The sequence below is a fragment of the Hippopotamus amphibius genome, chromosome 4 (assembly GCF_030028045.1).
Source record: "Hippopotamus amphibius kiboko isolate mHipAmp2 chromosome 4, mHipAmp2.hap2, whole genome shotgun sequence".
Classification (NCBI taxonomy): Eukaryota; Metazoa; Chordata; class Mammalia; order Artiodactyla; family Hippopotamidae; genus Hippopotamus; species Hippopotamus amphibius.
In genome coordinates, this window is record NC_080189.1 from 89,450,162 (window position 1) to 89,471,419 (window position 21,258).

Sequence of the window (21,258 nt, forward strand, 5' to 3'; positions counted from 1 at the left end):
CAGAGTATTAGATTCTGTAATTTCATTTCCTTCTGTCATATTTCCAGATGTTCTCTGGTGGCACTTTGTCTAAGCTCTATTTTCCACTTGTCAGAACTTTATTTTCTATAAAATTCTTTTGACCTTGAAGAAACGTGACAGAGCTTAAGTTAATGGCTACTTAGTTAATACTCATGGTGCTTTTGTTCTGTTTGTTTTGCCAGTGTGTTTTGTCTGTGTTGTCTAAATAGATTGTAAGCCTTTGAGGCAGGAGTTTATAATCACACTCCTGCTGTACAGTGGCTAATGATTAACACTTGAAATGCTTTCTTATCTTTACCCAGTTGGTTTAGTCAAATAGTCATTTTTTATTGGTTTAGTCACGTAGTCATTTTCTTATCTGTTTGAATGTACAGTGATCTAAATTCCTGTCACTTGGTTGAATATTTGATTCCTAACATAGTATTAATTTGAAATATGTGAACCTAGAAATTAGATATGCAAACAGAATTTTAAATAGCCTAAAAAGTGGATATTTTCTAGTAATATACAGTGGTAACCTTGATTTTGAAGTAAATGAAAAATTTAAGAGATATTTTGAACTGAGCTAAACTGAAATCTAGTGATGATAGAGGGGAAGAAAATAATTAGATTTGGAAATAAATTGGTGACCTCTGGGATGAGCATAGGAAAATGTATTTACTGTAAAATGGAGGTAAATAATAATTTTATTGCTGTCATATAGGGTTGTGGGGATTAAATGAGGTAAAGTATGGGGGAAGTGACAGGTAGTCTAGTCCACAAATATTCAGTAAGTAGATATGAATCTTATAAACATGTATGAAAGATTAACTTGTGATTAAAAATGACAACAAAACTATTTCCCCTCCTCAGTGGGTAGTATGTAGATAATTAAATGAATAAAAACACGATTAATTTGGGAAATTGTGTCTGTCCCACTGTAAGCGCTGAGTAAGTGTTAGCTATTGTTATTAATTGGGCAAAAACAATTTGTTCTGCTTGTGTGGCCGGCCATTTCCCAAGTGAACCTTATGGTCAGGGAAAGCATCCTTTGTTATTGGTGTCCTGGAACAACAAGAGAATCAATTAGGTAGGGGCAGTAAGTATCCTATTATTTACTACTTTGTGCCCCCTTTTCTTTTATGGCTTTCAACTTTTATTCTCTCCTTATAATTTTCTCCTGTTGATGCTAACATTGCAAACTATGGCAGACACAAGCATTGATTGGTAATGACACTTGAATATCTGAAATAGATGCTAACTTTTACTCAGTGGGACTCCCCTGATGGGCCAGTGGTTAAGAATCCATGCTTCCATTGCAGGGGGCATGGGTTCAGTCCCTAGTCAGGGAACCAAGATCCTGCATAGCACAGGGCATGGCCAAAAAAAAAAAAAAAAAATTAAAAAAAAAAGGAAGGGGGGATAAAGTAACTAACTCTTACTCCACACCAATCTTATTTCCTCCAGATTTTCATTAAAAACTGTGTCGAGTATGACTAGAGATACATACATGATTATATATATGCCAAAAAGATTTTATTAATTCAAAAGTCTTGTAAATGTTTTTCACTGATAAGATAGGAGTTTGCTTTATTAGAAACAGTTTAAAGGAGCAAATAAATTTGAAACAGAAGCTGGTTTATCTCATCCCTTTATATCTGATGTCTACCAACTGCTTTTCCTGAGTACATGTACGTGTTCCAGCCATTTTTATGTTGTTTATTGATAAGGTATAAGAACACTGATGTTATAATTATAGTATTTTTGAGAGTAAATTTTGTCATTATAGCATATCAGAGAAGCTTGCTGGTAAGCAGGTGGAAAGAGGATTAAAAGAAGCCAATGTTTAAGGTTATTGGTAGTGTACTTAAGGTCACAGGTAGGTAATTCATGACAGGAGGAGTAAAAATATTGCTGTGAAAAGAAGGAAAGTCATTCCCCAAAGACCAGAGGTTGAAAATTGATAAGCTAATTGCTGCTTTGTTTCTATGTATGATAATGGAATTATATATATTACTTGCCATATTAGATATGAAATCAGATCCAGTATTTCTGGGCAACCTTTATATTTCGTTTATTAACACTGAAAATATGCTAAGTTAGGAGTGGAAATTAATTCCAGTGATTTTGTGATTTTTAAAGATTTTTTAAAAAATAATTTGCAAAAAAAATAAAAATAAAAAAAATAATAATTTGCCATTAACAACACATGCTGTTTTTTGTTTGTTTGTTTCTTTAAATTTGTTTGTGTGTGTGGTTTTTTTCTGTCTCTGTATGAGTTTCTTTCTTCTGGCTGTGTGTGTGTCTTTGTTTCTCTCTGTGTCTGATTCTCTTTTTGGCTCTCTGTGCGCGCGTGTGTGTGTGTGTGTGTGTGTGTGTGTGTGTTTGAGGTCCACTGTGCATATGTCTGTGAATCTTTGTGGGGAGGGTCTCCCATCAACCTTATTTATACTTTTATACTTTTTGAGGGTCCAAATTACCTAGTAATTCTTTCCTTATGGGTATTTACTAGGACCCTTTAAAAAACACTACAATTCTGATTTATTTGGCTCTGTTTGAAGAATTATGAATTTAGAGTAAATATGTACTTTAAATACCTTTTAGTGTAAGAGGACATTAATATTCAAATGGTCTTATCTCCTTAAGTATTTTAAAATTTCCTACATGTATATCTATTGCATTTCATATATCATTCCAAGACAGGAAATGAGTGAGAGATTGTATAAAACTTAAAAAGTTTATCTAGTAAAGGCTAGTGCCTTGATTTGATTTAAATGTGAAGAATACAGTTTACCTGTTTCCATCAGGGAAGTCCCCAAGACTACCCCTGGTTTGATGATTTACTAGAAGAACTCACAGGACTCAGCATAAATTTGACTCATGGCTGTGACTTATTCTGGTGGAGAATACAAAGTAAAATCAGTAAGGAGAAAGGGCACATGTGTCGATTTCTGGAGAAAGCTAGGCACACACTTCCAGGAGTCCTCTCCTAGGAGAGTCACACAGGATGCACTTAATTCTTCCAGCAGTGAACTGTGACAGTGTCTGTGAAATGTTGTCCACCAGGGAAGCTCATTAGAGACTCAATAGTCAGGGTTTCTGTTGGGAGCTAGTTATGCAGGCACACTCTCTTCTAGCATGTAGCAAAATTCTAGACTCCAGAAGGAAACAGGTGTTCAACATACACCATATTGTTTGCACAAACAGTTTAGGTACAGGGAGCCACTCTTATCAGGGAATGGTAGTAACCTTCCCAAAATACAAGTTCTCAGATGCCAGCCAAGGGCCAACCTTGCAAGCAGGCCTTTCTAAGGATAGCAGTCTCAGGCGTGTTATGTTAACTCTTTTCTGCGCACTGTGCTTGCTTTGGTATTTAATTACAGAGTAGTTTGTCATGGAAGTTTAATTACATGATGCTGAATATAACAATCTCTTGACTGATTTCTTATTGGTTTGCATTTTTCAGTTTCTGACAATTATACTACTACTATTTTCATCCACCCTTGTGACTAAGAAATCGACAGACCGTTGTACCTATTTTATTTTAAAGTAACATGTATTCTAATGACTAGATATTTTCTATTTTAACTTTTTAAAAAATGTGTAATAGGATTTTAAGCTTGTATTTTCATTCAAATGAAACTTTATTTTGGCAAATCATTTAATTTGTACACTTTTACATGTATTTCCAGTTTAGTTACTTTTTTAAGTTCTGCTTTTTGATTCACTACTGTCTTTTTTCCTTGACTCATTTGGATTTTACTTACATATATTGAATATAAACCTCTTTTATCTTTCATTTTGATTAACTACCTGTTTTAACTTTTTTATTATTAATTTTTTCCTAAGAGTTTAACCTGAAGCTGATGTTTTGATAGTTAATACCTAGGTAGCAAGTATGAATTTGTTAATATATATATATATATGTATATATATATATATTTTTTTTTTTTTTTTTTTTTTTTGGGCACACGGGCTCAGTTGCTCCACGGCATGTGGAATCTTCCTGGAGCTAGGATCGAACCCGTGACCTCTGCATTGGCAGGCGGATTCTTAACCACTGTGCCACGTAGGAAGCCCTGTTAATATATTTTTAAACTACTTACATGTAGACTCTTGAGAAAATAAACATTTTGCATTTTATGACTTTGCAAACCTGTGTAATCAATTATGTTGACAGATTTTTAGTTTTGCTTTTCATAATGATATCAATTTGGTCTTCATTTGCATACTTATGAATTTATAGAAGAGATAGTTTATTATTAATATTAAACTTTCCTTTGTTAAGAATTGCTATGAACTTCAGAGAATTTTTATGTTTGTTGTTTCAGGGTTAGGATTTAGTGATAGTATTCATATGGCGAAAAGCTGACTGAAAGGGAGACAAGGGAAAAACTTGTAAACTTCAGATAGTCTCTTGGTGACAGAAATCTTTGCATTCATGGATTCATTAAATTTTCATCTGTAGCAATGTACTAGATGCCAGGAGGTATTCAATAATTGGTGAAAAAAAAGTGTTTCACTTTGGGAATCATCAAAGTTATTTGTTTCACTCATACAGTATCCTGAAGGTCATGTGTTTTACAAGCATCCTATGAATGAAAAATAATAACTTTATATGACTATATCATATATTCATATATATAGAATATATAATAACATTGTGTGAATTTAGAATGAAGTGATTTCAGTTCCAACTAGAAAGATGAGGGAAAGCAAAATGAAGAAAATGATGAAAGATTTGTCTTTAAAGGATGGGTAAGAAAGTTCAGTAGTAAGTACTAGACAGGGCAAGGATATTTTAGGGAAAGGAAATGCCTTTGCCAGTAGTAGAAAGAAAAAGCAGGACTAGGTATGTTTCATAAGAAATTGTAAGTAGTGCAAATTGACCAGAGCATGAGATACTTGAAGATATTGACTCTGGATTCCAGATTGAAGAGGTTGTATTTGAGAATCTTTGAAAGCAGTTGAGTCAAGGGATGAACATGGTTGAACAATATATAAAACTTACAGAATGATTAATAAGGCTCCAGCATTAAGGATGAGAGATAGTCATGAGGCTTTTAGACCAAAAATTAAGGCAGTAGTATCATGGAAGTAAAAAATAATCAAGGATGAGCTGGGTAATGACGTAAACCTTGGAGAGATCAGGAAGAATGATTTGAGAAAATATCATTGGATTTGATAATTGAACGTTTTGGGAAAGTAAATTTGAGTAGACTGGAAGCAGACTACTCAATTTAAGGAATATTTAAGGGATAAGAATTTAAGGGATAAGAATGGTCAGGTAATAAAGGGAAGGCACTGGGCATGCTGGTTCTTTACGAGAAGTTTGATGGTCAAAAGCAGAGAGCTTTAAGCAAGGGTTTTGGAATTGGTGGGAGGGACTTATTTTTGGAAAGTAGGAAGGACATCAGAGACAGAAAAGAATAATAGAAATGTGAAGGTGGAAAAATTTAGATAAAGAAGCAGGTTGAGAAGATTTAATTCATGACAGGTTATCCATAAAAGTGAAATAACAGATGGAAACAGTGAATGCCTTCTTTTCTCAACTGTTATCTTAATGGCTTTTTCATATTATCATAGGAAGCATAATATTTTCTTTTCTTTTTTTCCTAAAGATTTATTATTTTATTTATTTTTGGCCACATTGGGTCTTCGTTGCTGCGTGTGGGCCTTCTCTAGTTGTGGCCAGTGGGGGCCACTCTTCGTTGCAGTGCACAGGCTTCTCAGTGCAGTGACTTCTCTTGTTGCGGAGCACGGGCTCTAGAGTGCAGGCTCAGTAGCTGTGGCACATGCTCTTAGTTGCTCCGTGGCATATGAGATCTTCCCGGTCCAGGGATTGAACCCATGTCCCCTGTATTGGCAGGCAGATTCTTAAGCACTGCGCCACCAGGAAAGTCCCAGGAAGCATAATATTTTCTTGTGAGGGTGTTTACTCTTTTCTATTTTACTTATTATATAGAAATAAATATACTGTGATAATGTGTTTATGTATGTACTTAAATCTTACAGCTGTATAGCCTCTGTGGACTAACCTTTTAATCTTTGGATTTTTCTAAATTTCTGAGTCCAGAGTCTACTTGCCTTTGGTTACAGAAACTTATTAGTATATAAACTTATTATGATCCATGTCTTTTTCTGTCTTTTCCTTCCTTCCTTCCTTCCTTCCTTCCTTCCTTCCTTCCTTCCTTCTCTTTACCAGTACATGGATGTCATTTGTACTTATGACATGATAAATGATTCTAATTTTCTCATCTCTTATGGTACCTTGTTGGGTCTTCACTGGGAATTTTGTAGACTCTAGTAGAACTAACATAGCCTGTTTTAGATGAAAGAGTACTTTACCAAGGAGGAAATAGGGTAAGAAGCTAAGGAATTGCTGTGTTTGTTGCCGGTATACTATGCAAGTATTTTTTTTTTCCTTTTATGATTTGTAAATCTTGGCACCTATATGCAGTTTTTCAGAACTTAAAGTAAAAATGATATAATATGTATGAATGGGAAACATCTGCAGGACATTGCTCATATTAACTTTTGTTCAACTTTCCATTTCTGATTTTCTGTATTTAAAATTTGAAGATTATGCTTTCTAAAACATTCATGTCATTACTTTAGTAAATGCCTGTTGAGCATCTGCTCTATGTTCGAATGGTACCATGCACTGTAGGCATAACTTTGTGTTAAGCCCTCCTCTGTGTGTGTCTGTGCCTGTGTGTGTGGAGAAAGAGAGAACGAACCTGACTAAATTATGGTTATCAATACTGTGTAAAACAAGTCTCAGATATAAACTTCATTCTAAGTAAACTTTGCTTATTTATTATAAAACAATTCCTAAAGCATGTTTTTTAAAGAAACTAAAATACAGAGTTTCAAAAAAAATTTTTCCCAACAGGTGGGAAGGAGAAACCAAAAACAAGTGTAGAAGACTTACAAATTAAGAAGGCAAAGAAGAAGAAGAAAAAGAAACACAAAGAGAATGAAAAACGGAAGCGTCCAAAAATGTATAGCAAATCTATTCAAACCATCTGCTCAGGATTGCTATCCGATGTTGAAGATCAAGAAGCCAAAGGCATCCTAAATGATAATATAAAGGATTACAGTGGAAAGAATTTGGATACCAAGAACTGTGATTCCAAAATTCCAGAGAACAGTGAGTTTCCATTTGTCTCATTAAAGGAGCCAAGGGTTCAGAACAACCTCAAAAGGTTGGACACTTTGGAGTTCAAACAGCTCATTCATATTGAACACCAGCCTAATGGAGGTGCATCAGTTATCCACGCCTACAGCAATGAACTCTCCCACCTGTCTCCTGTGGAGATGGAGAGGTTTGCAGAAGAGTTTGTGGATCTGGTGTTTAGTGAAAACGAGAGTTCTGCAGCTTTCTATGTAATGGGTATTGTTCATGGGGCAGCTACTTATTTACCTGATTTTTTAGACTACTTTTCATTTAATTTTCCCAATTCACCAGTGAAAATGGAGATATTGGGAAAGAAGGATATAGAGACAACAACTATGTCCAATTTTCATGCTCAGGTAAGAGTTTTTTAGTTTTTTTTTTTTAACTTTTAATTGTATGTTTTAGGCAAGTTTCTGTTCTTTGTTCTTCATTTTGTTATAGGTTTGAAATAAAAAGGTAAGAATATAATGAAACCTCTTGGGAATATTAAGACTAAATTACTTTCTTGATGTGAACACTAGAGTTTAAATTTCAGCTTCTCTTTCTCTGTTTTTTCTTAAAGATAATTAGTAAAATAATTACGATTCTGTTCTGTTTTACCTTGGATTTATTACTGTGATAATGAGTGGAAGGAGTGAAGTGAATTTAGCTGTGTATTTTTACAGTCTGTATAATAGCTCTCACCTGAATATCACTTAAAATTATCTTCTTGCTTTATGCAATAATGCTTTAAAAGTGCTTAGCATTAGATTCATTATATGGTAGGTGCTGTATAAATGTTGGTTATTAAATATATTGTGGTACAAAGGAATCATCAGTTAAATATGTGATTATGTGAGAAAATTAGCAGATCAGTGCATATATTGAGCTAATTTCTATTTCCTACCCTTCTCTGTGTTGTAGAATATACACTATTTTAGAAAGCAGAGGCAGAATCCAGTCCACTGGTTGTTGGAAGTGAATGTAGGTCCATCTAAAGTCTGGTGCATTGTTACTCATTCTCAGATAAGAGACTGCTTAGGCCAAAGATCAGCCAATTTTCACATTTATTGGTGCTAACCTTTCCGGTATTGTAAGTAACAATTGACATTCTAGTTTGGAAAGAGGAAAAAAGTGAAGAAAGTTTCAAAGGTTTCTTAGTGAGCATCTCTCCTGACCTTTCTCAATTTAAACATAGATAGGAGTAACTTAGGGTTTGAAGGTTGGCAGCAGTGCCAGGAATAGAACTGAATCTCCTTATGCTTCACCCAGGACTCTTTTCCTCATTTTGGGTATGTTTCCTTTGTGATATGTGTTCAACTTATCGTCTCCAACTTAGATGATAATCTGTACATCCAATCACATCCACTCATACCAACCCCCCTCACCCCACAGTATGTTTGGTATATATTCTGTAATATACTGAAGTCTGGAAAATATGCGCATATTTAAAATTTTAATGTGTTGGTGGGGTTCTTATTCCCTAATTGTAACATGTTTGAGAATTGGAATTTAAATATTTTTTAGAACCAAAAGGAAGCTGTAGAGCATCTGTCATTAGCCCTTGTCATTTTATAGAATTTCAGAATGGTTAGTAATTTGTCTGAGATTATGCCTGTGTTTAGTGGTAGAACTAGACTGGCATCTAGTAACAGTGTCTACTGTTTATTGAGTACTAACTGCCAGGAACTGTTCTAAGCACTTTGTATGTAATAACTCATTTAATCTAAATTACAATTTAATTTTAGCAATGAGGAAACAGTGAGAGAAGAAGTAATTGCCCAAAGTCCTTTGGTATTAGATCATTCATTTGTTTTTCATTTATTGTAAGTGCTAGGTTTTATTAAGGTAGGTGTCTTGACTTCCGATGTGATTTGTTTCCACTGTATCATAAGCTTTCTGCTGCTATACTATGCAAGTTATTTCAGTCATCTTTTAAGTATCACAGTGCTTACATTTGCTTTTCAGATAGCTTTTAAGGTTAGGAATTATTAATTTTTTTATTAAATGATAAGAGTTTTCATCCTAAGTTGTGCAGTATGTACAACATGAAAACCATGCTTCTGTTATGAAATACAACATGATGCTGGGACTTGTTAATCATGCCGGTGTGTGGCTAGGTTGTGGGTCTGAAGTCCTTGAAGAGCCACCTACCCTGGTTGCCATTACGTATTAGGGTTCTTGGATAATACATGTTGCACAGAGGAAACTAGGCAGATGCATCCTCTTTGTTACCAGTTGTGGCCTTAGCCCCATAACTTTGTTCTGTCAGCTGCAAGGACTGCTTGTACTGCTTCAGCTTTAGACTTAGTGTCAGGAAGCTGCCTGTGAAAGGTCCATGTGCCTTTATGTCAGTATCCTCCAGACCCAGCCATTCCTGTGGCATGAGGAAGGATATCTAGCAAAACCTTCCCTGAACTGCTCATTTGATAATTCCCCAAACTGGATTCTTACTTTGCTTGTTCTTTTAAGGTTTAGAAGACTGAGGAAGTTGTTTTCTGCAGACTGTTTTTTTGTGTGTTTAATTAAAATCAGGGCAGCCAAAATAATTGCCCTAAATTCTGTAGAAACTAAAAGATGACGATATAGGTAAGATGTAGCTATTTCTATAATCTTTATAGTGATAATGCTTATCTTTGTGATATTACTCTGTAGTTTTCACAAAAATTCTTTTTTGCATCTGTTTAGCTTTTATCCTTGAAACATGTTAATTTGAGATTTTTCTGTGTGTGTGTGGGTGTATATATGTGTATGTACACCCACACACACACACACACGACACTGACAAAAGGATCAAGACATCCTGTTCTTTGGTTTTTGGTTTTGGAATTCTTTCTACTTGTATAATTCTGTTTTTCATCTTCATCCGTATCCCTGCAGATTGCCTGAAAAATTTGAAGACATGGTGGAATTAGATACTGTCTTACAGGTCATGCCATTTTTCTGATATTAGTGATATAAGATCATTCGAACTGTGTGATGAAATTCCATTTGAGAATAGAAATAGATTTTTGTAGGTAGTTTGTAACCTATCTATATCAGTTATTTTGCTGCAAATCAAACCAAAACCCTCAAAACTTGAGTGGCTTAAAGTTAATTCTTACAGTCTGTTGGGCTCTGGATAGTCTTTGTCAGCTCAGCTGGGGGCTGGATGGCCTCATTCATGTCTGATGGTTCGCATATCAGTTGGTCTTAGGAGACCTAGCTTATATGTCTGGCAGTTGGATGCAATGTTGATTGGGGTGGTGATCACATTTTTCTCATCATCTAGCAGGTTAGTCAGGGCTCGTACACGTGGTGGTCGTTGCAGGGTTCATAGAGCAGAAAGAGGGCAAGCTTCTGCTACTTTTGTGTTTGCTAATGTACCATTGGGCAAAGGAAGTCATGAGGGCAAACCCAGATTCACTTCTTGATGATAGGAGTGACACAGTCACATTGCTCAGAAGTGAGCATACCTGCTTGGAAAGAGCTTTTTGGCCATTTGCAATCATCCACATCTGTCTTAGTTTCTCTACCATCTCTTATTTTGTTCAAATACTCGTTTGGACATTTATCATTCTCCTGTGTCTTTGATGGTAGGGAAGCAGGAAGGCAAGTAAGACAGGAGTTTTATCTGTCAAGAAATAACTGAGATTTGTGTCTTGCCACGCAATATCTAATCAGCACGTACTCCAAACTGTGAGAACTATGAGAATATGAAAACTGGGGCAATTATCTTCTAATCATCCTTTTCCCTCCCCCAAACTCTAAATCTTATTTTTTATTTTAGCCTGGTTCTGAGTTGCTTGTAGCAAATAACTTATTGCGAGTGATTAAATGGCTAATATTTTAATAGTGAAACAGTTATTAAATCTGATCTGATCTGTTAAGCCTGCCTCTCTGCAAAATGAGGGGAGAGAACTAACATTTATTGAGTTCATGCTGGGGTCATTCACCCTGCTACGCCAATAAGCATGATTTGACATACCATCTTTGACCATTTCCTGCCTTTGTACTGAATTTTCATTTTGATCAATTGCGCTTGTCATATCCTCCTTGAATACTTTTGAACTGACCTGTTTATGGCAGGTACCAGATGTTTTGATTGAGAGACTTTTTCCTTTATTGTACTAGTTTAAAAATGATCAGTAACACTTTTATTCTTATTTTATTTATAGTTACATGGATATTTTTGAAAGAAAATGTTGATTATATATTATTACCTGTTATATAGTTTAATTTGAAAGGCCATGCCAAATGTGATGGGGAATGGCTCCCCCTTGTGGCACACTTATTTTTGTTAGATGTTTAGATTGCCTCAGTAGGAATGTGGTGAGCTGATCTTGTTTTATTAAATAAGAGACTCCTTTCTTTCCTCTTGTCCTTCCCCCCAAAAAACCTACCAGAATTGAACTAATAGCCTCTTCTGCCCTCACCCCCTCAAATTTTTGCTGTAATAACGATACTATTTTTGTATTTTCTTTGGATTGATGATGATACTAGCTAGAAGCGTCTATAATATCTTCTATATTTATTATGGGTAACTGTACTATATACTATAAAATATTGTGTGGAATTCTTAATATCTTGGGATGTTGACAGGTACACTTAAAGAAAACAGGTAAATAAGAATAACAGGTTTGAAGTCAAAATAGCTTGTCTAATGCTGGGTCAAATAAGTTGTTTGTTTACTGTGAGACTTCTCAGAACCTTTCATAGCCTTTAATAGTGTGTGGTGAACGTCCCAAACAGGAAGAGTTTTCCAAACTAATTGGACTATAGAATTCTCTCTTTAGGGAATACATTTTGGGAAACAGCATTATTTCAAGTGAGTCATGCTTCATGGTTTTTTTAAATTACATGTGTCCATATTGGCTTCCCTTGTTGCAGCAGTTTTTATAAGTAAAATAAGAGAAAGCAGTATTGAGTCTTAATAAATTTATTTTTGGCAATGTATTTCCTGTCATAGAGGCTACTTTTTTCTTTGCAGCAAGCCAAACTCAGAATCATAAGGTTGCGTTTTCTGTTTTTGTTTTTTAAAGATTATTTACGTGAAGAGTAATGAATAGGGTTTTAGTTTAAACATAATCTAATTAAACAGTTCCTTTCCCATTAACCAAAACTTCTGAGATTTTGTTATTGACACTTACTGGCAGTGGGTATAAGAAGTGCTCTATTTCCTGCTCTCCAGCCCCCCTGCACACCCCTTTATAACATTTATAGAAAATAAAGGGAAATGTGAAAATACAGTCATGATGGCGGTAGGGTTTTTGCTGGGTAGGGTGACTCTAGGGGAGGTTTAGATTTAAAATGTTACATCTGTCAACAGCTTTTGCAAATACTGTATATGAATAAGTATCATTTCTGTCTTTCATTTTGTTGTCTTTTGAGAGGTATACCTAAATTGGGAGGAACAATATGTGTTCTCTTTGTAACTCTACATTTCCCTTTTAAGAAGCATGTAGGATACAGGATACCTGGAGGTTTGTTTTGTTTGTTTTCTTCTCTTTTGTTTTGTTTTTTTCCTCTGTTACATCTCTTTTTGCTTTAATTTTGAAGAATTCCCTTATTTCACAAAGGATACAGGATATGTGGGGGTTTGTTCTGTTTGTTTTGTTTTTTCCCGTTACATCTCTTTTTGCTTTAATTTTGAAGAATTCCCTTATTTCACTGTTTTACATTTTTTTTCAGATCTTTATTGCAGTATAATTGCTTTACAGTGTTGTACCAGTGTCTGCTGTACAACAAAGTGAATTAGCTGTATTTATACATATATCCCCATATCCCCTCCCTCTTGAGCCTGCCTCCCGCCCTCCCTATCCCAACCCTCTAGGTCATCACCAATCATCTGGTTGATCTGCCTCTGTTATGCAGCATCTTCCAACTGTTTTACTTTTGGTAGTGTATATATGTCAGTGGTACTCTATAACTTTGTCCCAGCCATGCACACCTATCCCCCCACCCCACCCCCGCAATGTCCCCACTCACTTAGAGAAGTTTCTTTAGCATTTGTTGTAGGGCTGATTTGGTGGTGCTGAATTCTCTTCGCTTTTGCTTGCCTGTAAAGCTTTTGATTTCTCCATTGAATCTGAATGAGATCCTTGCTGGGCAGAGTATTCTTGGTTGTAGGTTCTTCACTTTCATCACTTTAAATATATTGTGCCACTCTCTTCTGGCTTGCAGAGTTGCAGGTGAGAAATCAGCTGTTAACCTTATGGGAGTTCCCTTGTATGTTATTCGTCGTTTTTCCCTTGTTGCTTTTAATAATTTTTCTTTGTCTTTAATTATTGTCAATTTGACTACTATGTGTGTTGGTGTGTTTCTCTTTGGGTTTATCCTGCCTGGGACTCTGTGATTCCTGGACTTGGATGGCTATTTCCTTTCCCATGTTAGGGAAGTTTTCGACTATAATCTTTTCAAATATTTTCTCGGGTCCTTTCTCTCTTCTCCTTCTGGGACCCCTATAATGTGAATGTTGGTGTGCTTAATGTTGTCCCAGAGGTCTCTTAGGCTGTCTTCATTTCTTTTCATTCTTCTTCTTTTTTTTTTTTTTTCTTTATTCTTTTCTGCATCAGTGATTGTCACCATTCTGTCTTCCAGGTCACTTATCTGTTCTTCTGTCTCAGTTATTCTGCTATTGATTCCTTCTAGTGTATTTTTCATTTCAGTTGTTGTATTGTTTATCTCTATTTGTTCTTTAATTCTTCTAGGTCTTTGTTAAATTTTTCTTGCATCTTTTCGATCTTTACATCCAGTGTTTTTTCAAAGTCCTGGATCATCTTCACTATCATCATTCTGAATTCTTTTTCTGAAAGGTTGCTTATCTCCACTTCATTTAGTTGTTTTTCTGGGGTTTTATCTTGTTCCTTCATCTGGTACAAAGTCCTCTGCCTTTTCATTTTCTTTCTGTGGCTGTGGTTTTCGTTCCACAGGCTGCAGAAATATAGTTCTTGATACTGCTGTCTGCTTTCTGGTAGATGAGGTGATCTAAGAGGCTTGTGCATGCTTCCTGTTGGGAGGGACTGGTGGTGGGTAGGGCTGGGTGTTGCTTTTGTGGACGGAGCTTAGTAAAACTTTGATCAGCTTGTCTGCCAATGAGTGGGGCTGCGTTCCCACCCTGTTGGTTGTTCCACCTGAGCTGACCCAGCACTGGAGCTTACAGGCTCTTTGACAGAGCTAATAGCAGACTCCGTGAGGGCTCATGCCAATAAGTACTTCCTAGAACCCCTGCCGCCAGTGTCCCCATCCCCTTCGGTGAGCCATAGCCACCTCCCACCTCTGCAGGTGACCCTCCAACACCAGCAGGTAGGTCTGGTTCAATCTTCTATGAGGTCACTGCTCCTCCCCCCTGGGTCCTGGTGCACACACTACTTTTTGTATACCCTCCAAGAGTGGAGTCTCTGTTTCCCGCAGTCCTGTGGAAGTCCCGTAATCAAATCCTGCTGGCCTCCAAAATCTGATTCTCTGGGGATTCCTTCTCCCGTTGCCAGACCCCCAGGTTAGGAAGCCTGACCTGGGGCTAGAACCCTTACTCCAGTGGGTAGACTTCTGTGATATAACTGTTCTCCAGTTTGTGAGTCGCCCACCCAGTAGCTATGGGATTTGATTTAATCGCGATTGTGCCATTCCTGCAGTCTCATTGCGGCTTCTCCTTTGTCTCTGCATGTGGGGTGTCTTTTTTGGTGAGTTCCAGTGTCTTCCTGGCGATGACTGTTCAGAAGTTAGTTGTGATTCTGGTGCTCTTGCAAGAGGTAGTGAGCGCACATCCTTCTACTCCACTATCTTGAACACCCCCCGCCCCCCACACCGATGTCCTCAGGTCCGTTCTCTACATCTGCATCTTTGTTGTTGCCCTGCCACTGGGTTCATTAGTACCATTTTTTAGATTCCATATATATGTGCTAGCATATGGTATTTGTTTTTCTCTTTCTGGCTTACTTCACTCTGTATGACAGACTCTAGGTTCATAGGATATGTTTTAAAGCAGTGACTTGTTTTGATATTTTCAAGTTAATTTTTTAACTGCATCAGAAAACTGATAGTTTGATTAGTGTTTAGTGAAGCAAATACAGTAATCTCATGTCAAGTATCATCAGCATGTGAGATTTTCCAGATAAGTGGTTTTTCTAGATAATGGAAGCGTACAGTTTTAAGAAGGATTTTATTGAAGATAGCCTTTTTACTGACTGTATACAACATAATTTATCTCTTTATTTTCAATCTAGGTTTGTCATTTGATGACCTAGGGGAGCTGCAGCTGTGCTTTACCTCTTGCCCCCCTCCTTCCTCTTCTTAACTTATGGTTTCTTATCCTTTATGAGTTTAGATATTAGTTAGAATTATGCCTAGTGTAGAAATATATGTGTAAGGAGTATCCTTTTATGAATCATGGACTTTGTGACATTTATTTTGACTATTTAGAGATTCTTTCAACTTGTATCTGTTTCCTCCTCCCATCCTACCGCTCTTGAATTGTAATTGTTGGATAGATTATTTTTGGAGAATTCAGGCTTTTTCCCTTATGATTATTATGGATTTATTTTTATTACATCTAATAGAGGAAACTGGATTATTTGCTATATAATATTGTAATAGGTGTCACATGAATCACGTAAATCAAGGAGTACTGTAGTTTTTTGTAGCAAGTTTGTGGATAATATTCTTGTAATTTTCTTTTAACAGTTTAAGTGGTATCTGTTTCATCAAGAAGTATATACTTTATGAATTTGAATACATTGTTATATGTAGTTTTTCATGTTAGAAACATTAACTTTATGGCTCAAATTGATTTAGTATATACTTAAAGTATTGAGTTATTAATCTAGAAAGTTGTATTAAATGGTATATAATTAAAAGTTACACTACAGTGTGTTATTTTTAACATTGTATTTTATTTATTTTAATTGGGGGATAGTTGCTTTATAATATTATATTAGTTTCAGATGACAAAATAGTGCTTCAAAATGTTGTAGGTTATACTCCATTTTAAAGTTGTTATAAAACATTGGTTATATTCCCTGTGCTGTATATTATGTCCTTGTAGCTTATTTCTTATACATGGTAGTCTGTACTTCTTAACTCTCTGCCCTTGTCTTGCTCCTACCCCCTCCCCTCTCCCCAGGGATCAACCACTAGTTTGTTTTCTACATCTGTGAGTCTGTTCTTTTTTGTTATATTCATTCATTTTATTTTTTAGATTCTGTATATAAGTAATAACATACAGTATTGACCTCCTTTGCCTGACTTATTTCACTTCGCATAGTATTCTCCAGGTCCATCTGTGTTGCAAATAGCAAAATTTCATTCCTTTCTATGGCTGAACAGTATTTCATTGTATATATCTACTGCATCTTTGTTATCCATTCATCTGTTGCTGGACACTTGAGTTGCTTTTGTATCTTGGCTTTTGTAAATAATGCTGCTGTGAACATTGGGGTGCATGTATCTTTTAGAACTAATGTTTTCATTTTCTTCAGATATAATTTCAGAGTGAAATTGCTGGATCATATGGTAGTTCTATTTTTAGTTTTTTTGAGGAGTCTCCACACTGTCTTCCTCAGTGGCTACACCAGTTTGCATTCCCATCAACAGTGTACAAGGGTTCCCTTTTCTTCACATCCTCTCTAGTGTTTGTTATTTTTGATCTTTTTGTTGATAGCCATTTTGACAAGTGTGAGAAGTGATATCTCATTGTGGTTTTGATTTGCATTTCCCTGATGATTAGTGATGTTGAGCATCTTTTCATGTGCCTGTTGGGCATCTGTATGTCTTCTTTGGAAAAGTGTTTATTTAGGTCTGCCCTTTTTTTAATTGTTATACTGTATTTTACTGTTATACTGTACTTTAAAATTCAAATTAATTTCACAAGCTAAGATTTTGATGAATTCAGTATTTAAAGTTTACTTTTAAATGTGAGTATATTTATATTCACCCTATTGAGTCATCAGAGTATTATCTTTAATATTTGGAGAATTAATGTTTTAGAAGAAAATTGCTGTTTTGTTTTAAACCTGATTGCTAAGTAACTAAGTATACATAATTTATATAGAGACCATACTTTCTAGTGGACTATATCTGTGTTTTTTTATTTTTTGCTGCGCTGCTGGGCTTGTGAGATCTTAGTTCTCCGACCAGGGAGAGATTGAACTTGGGCCCTTGTCCGTGAGAGAGCGTGGAGTCCTAACCAGTGGACTGCCAGGGAATTCCCTGTGGTTTTAGTAGTGGACAAACAGAATGTACTTTACAGTTTTAGCACATTTTGTTGAAAAGGGGAGAGACTTGTGCTTTTATTTTATTATAGCAAATTATATGTGTAAGTGAATTTTACATCTGGTGTATATGTATTTTGCCATGAGGTGACAAGAACTATGAAGACTCAAATACCCTATTTAAGGTTATAACCAACAAGTAGAGTCTGTATTTCTTTATTCTTTAAAATTCAGTTTCTCCTAAATATCCTTTGAAATATTTATGAATTTTAATAGGATATACTTTAAAAAAATCATCAAAAGATATAGCTTCTTTTTAGGTAGCCTCAAAATAGGCATAGGAGAGGAGGAAAAATCAGATTTGTTTTAATTTAATCTGTTGTGTTAAAGTTTTTATTTAGGTCAGTACTAATTTAGATGTGTTTTTTTTTTGTTTGTTTTTTGTTTTTTTTGCTGTGCGCGGGCTTTCTTCTTAGTTGCAGTGAGTGGGGGCTACTCCTCGTTGTGGTGCGCAGGCTCCTCATTGCCATGACTTCTCTTGTTGCAGAGCACGGGCTCTAGGCGCGTGGGCTTCAGTGGTTGCAGCACATGGACTCAATAGTTGTGGCTCATGGGCTCTAAAGCGCAGGCTCAGTAGTTGTGGCCCATGGGCTTAGTTGCTCCGCGGCATGTGGTATCTTCCTGGAGCAGGGCTTGAACCCGTGTCCCCTGCATTGGCAGGCGGATTCTCAACCACTGTGCCACCTAGGAAGCCCGATGTGTTTCATTTTATATTACTTTTAAACAAAGAACAACATTTGTAAACTTGGAAATTAATGTAAAAATCTAATTTGAATGAAATGAGATGGCTAGGTCAGTAATGTTCTCTTCAAATGATCATTCCAACCAAAAATAGTAACACCTGGTTAGATCAAAGTTAGTAAAGTACTTAAGTTATAAATTATTTGTCTTTAATATTACCACCCAAGAAGCTTTACTCATTTTTTTCTGTTACTAAATGATACATGTTTCTACTTAACATTTAAACACAGAAATTTTACTCTGAGGGCTGAATGTTGAACTTATTAATAACTAGTTCTGTTTTTCTGATTATTAATTGTATTTATCCCTTCTCTATAGTTACATACTGTTATAGTAGGGCTTTTTTTTTTTATTTTTTAGAATGGAAGTAGTTATTTGAATTGCATGGCAACCACTAGGTAGAACTCCAAAACCTATTTCAATTATTTGAGAAATGAGTTATTTCATGTATAGTATGACCTGTTTTTACCTATTAAATAAATTGTTATAATTTCAGACTTACATTTGCTCAGAGAAGATTGTCTCTGACTCTCAGATCTCTTCTAACATTCACATTAAAGAGCATTCTTTCTTTATTGGTGTATCTTTTGTATGCATGTATTTACTCTCTTGGTAAAAAAGAGTCCAGCAGACCATCCATTCACTTGACTTTTGCTTTAAAAGTATGTTTAAAGTGCTCCTAGAGCAGGTGTTCCACAGCAAGAGAAGCCACTGCAATGAGATGCCCATGTACCGCAATGAAAAGTAGCCCCCACTCACTGCAACCAGAGAATGCCTGCGTGTAGCAACAAATACCGAACACAGCCAAAAATAAAAATAAATAAATAAATTTATTTTTTTAAAAAGTATGTTTAAAGTAAACATTTCTTTGCTAGAGCTCATAAATTTCAGTTGTGCTTAGTATTGTATAAGGATTCCCTCACTGAAAATTCCTCCCTGCCCTGATTATTTAGTTGATAATTGAGTCACTACCCAAATTATTCAGTTGATCTGGGTTGATATTGTGATATAGTAGAACCAGCTGGAAGGCAAAGACTTACTTGGTTCTGGCTTTGTTAGAACTGGTTAACGATTTAGACGAGTTATCTAAGTTTAAACAAGACAAAGAAGATTGAAGCACAGGAAATTTACTTATTTGCATGAAGTGGAAATATTACCTCTCTACTGTGACTTGTAAGTCAGATGATATATTTCAAAGCACTTGTAAATTTGTGTTTTACAGTGGAAGGTGTTTGATTTCACTGAATGGTCATGAGGTCTCTCAGAAACTTACATGATCATTTGCAGATCCAAAACTGAGGCCACAAACTCATAGTCACCTATTAGAATTGATATCAATCCTGATAAATTTGCTAAATTTTAAATTGATACTTTAGCTTTGTTAGACTGTATTACAGAAATGCATAGTGATGACTGATTTTCCTGTTGTGGTACTGTTAGTATATCTAAACATCTAGAGCCTAAATATTGTTGTAGAGTCAGATTTTAACTTTTAGCTCTCTCAGCATGGGAGATGCTAGGAACTTTTGGGAGATAGGGAAAAGGTGAGACCGTAAGTACTAAATGGGGACACAGACCCCAACTTGTTTTTTGTAACGTGGGGATTGGAGCAAGGTTTTATGGCTCTGAGAAGTGTTTGTGACAGTCCATGAAAACTTAACCTTGAAATTCTGGTAAATAAACTTATTAAGGAATTAATATATCATTGTTATACTGTTTTGCTCATTATGCTAAAAAATAAATTGCTCTAATGTTTTAGTCAAATATTATATTACGATAGAACTTTTATTGTCATGTTTTTGATGTGGGTGGGGGCTTAGATACGTTGATACATAATACTATCTGTATCAGCTGCAATTGTGGGAATTCAGCTTGCGATCTGAAAATATTTTAGAGTGTGTGTACCTGATGTGATGAAAGGTCATCCATCTGGCTTTGCCTGGTATGTGGGACTTTCCATTTTAAAACTGGGATAGACCCAGGCAAACTGAGAACAATGTATTTTCTTAAAGTTGGTGGCCCCAAAGGCTAATCCAGAGAAAAATATAGTTAGGATTTTGCTTAAAGTTTGTTTATGAAAGCAAGTTGTTTTGCTTTAAAAATACTCTTGTTTACTAGTGTTAGTGTATGAGGTTTCTTTGCAAGATTTAAATGTGCTTTTGAAAACTTAGGTACCAGTGATTCTTGAGGTGTAGGCTGTTTTATTTTGGTTGATATTTGAATGATACCCATTTGCTCACACTGTACAGGTGGCTTTGTATAATTATTGTTTTCTTCAGCAATGTGAGGTAAATTTTTGCAGTTAAGGAAACTAAAACTCAAGGAATTTAAGTGATTTCTGAAGGTCACACAGCTGGTAGATAGCAAAGGTATATTTGGGACCTAGGACTTGGTTCTCAAGCTGTAGTAGTTGTTCATCAGAGTAAATGTAAACTGGATCCTAATTAATATACTAAGATCTAGAAAGGAAGATCATTCCTGGTGGCCTTTTAAACATACAAACTGCTGGTGATGGTTTAATGCAGCGTTTTCAGAGGATCTACTTTTGAAAATTCAGATGAAAAGATATGAACCATTTAGGAAACTATAGGTACAGGAACTTTTGAATATAACTTTTGAATTTCAGTGGCATTATAGATCAAATAATAAACTCCTCTGTTATAAGGAGAAATTTTGGTTGTCTGGAATTACATTGTTTATCTCAATTATGGTTTCATAAGCAGTGTGTAGGAATAGCTAGAGAAGGTAAAATAGCTTGATTTTGTGCAGATTTTTTTTTTAGTAAAGCCTTATTTTTTTTTACTCTTTGTAAAAGACGTTTTTTGTTTTGTTTTTCTTGCCTCATGTATATTCTGATGTTTTCAGACAACATAATTTAGTGTTATCCAATGATAACAGACATTGTGTTTAACTTAATTAAATCCATTTCCTTCAGGTAAAAAGAACCTATTCTCATGGTACTTATAGAGCTGGCCCAATGCGACAAATCAGCTTGGTGGGAGCAGTTGATGAAGAAGTGGGAGATTACTTCCCTGAGTTCCTTGATATGTTGGAAGATTCACCATTTTTAAAAGTAAGAGAAAACAGTATCAAGCAATCTAAGTTGTGGGT

The 21,258-nt window shown here is 35.6% G+C and overlaps 1 protein-coding gene across 1 annotated transcript in view; it reads left to right on the plus strand.

Annotated features, from left to right (window-relative positions):
• Positions 1-21,258, plus strand: part of RSBN1L (round spermatid basic protein 1 like) — a 73,121-nt gene that overhangs the window by 37,460 nt on the left and 14,403 nt on the right. Inside the window, exons 3-4 of the mRNA XM_057731122.1 lie at positions 6,896-7,536; positions 21,083-21,220. Of these exons, the coding sequence (XP_057587105.1) occupies positions 6,896-7,536; positions 21,083-21,220 (779 nt within the window). The remainder of the gene's footprint in view (positions 1-6,895; positions 7,537-21,082; positions 21,221-21,258) is intronic.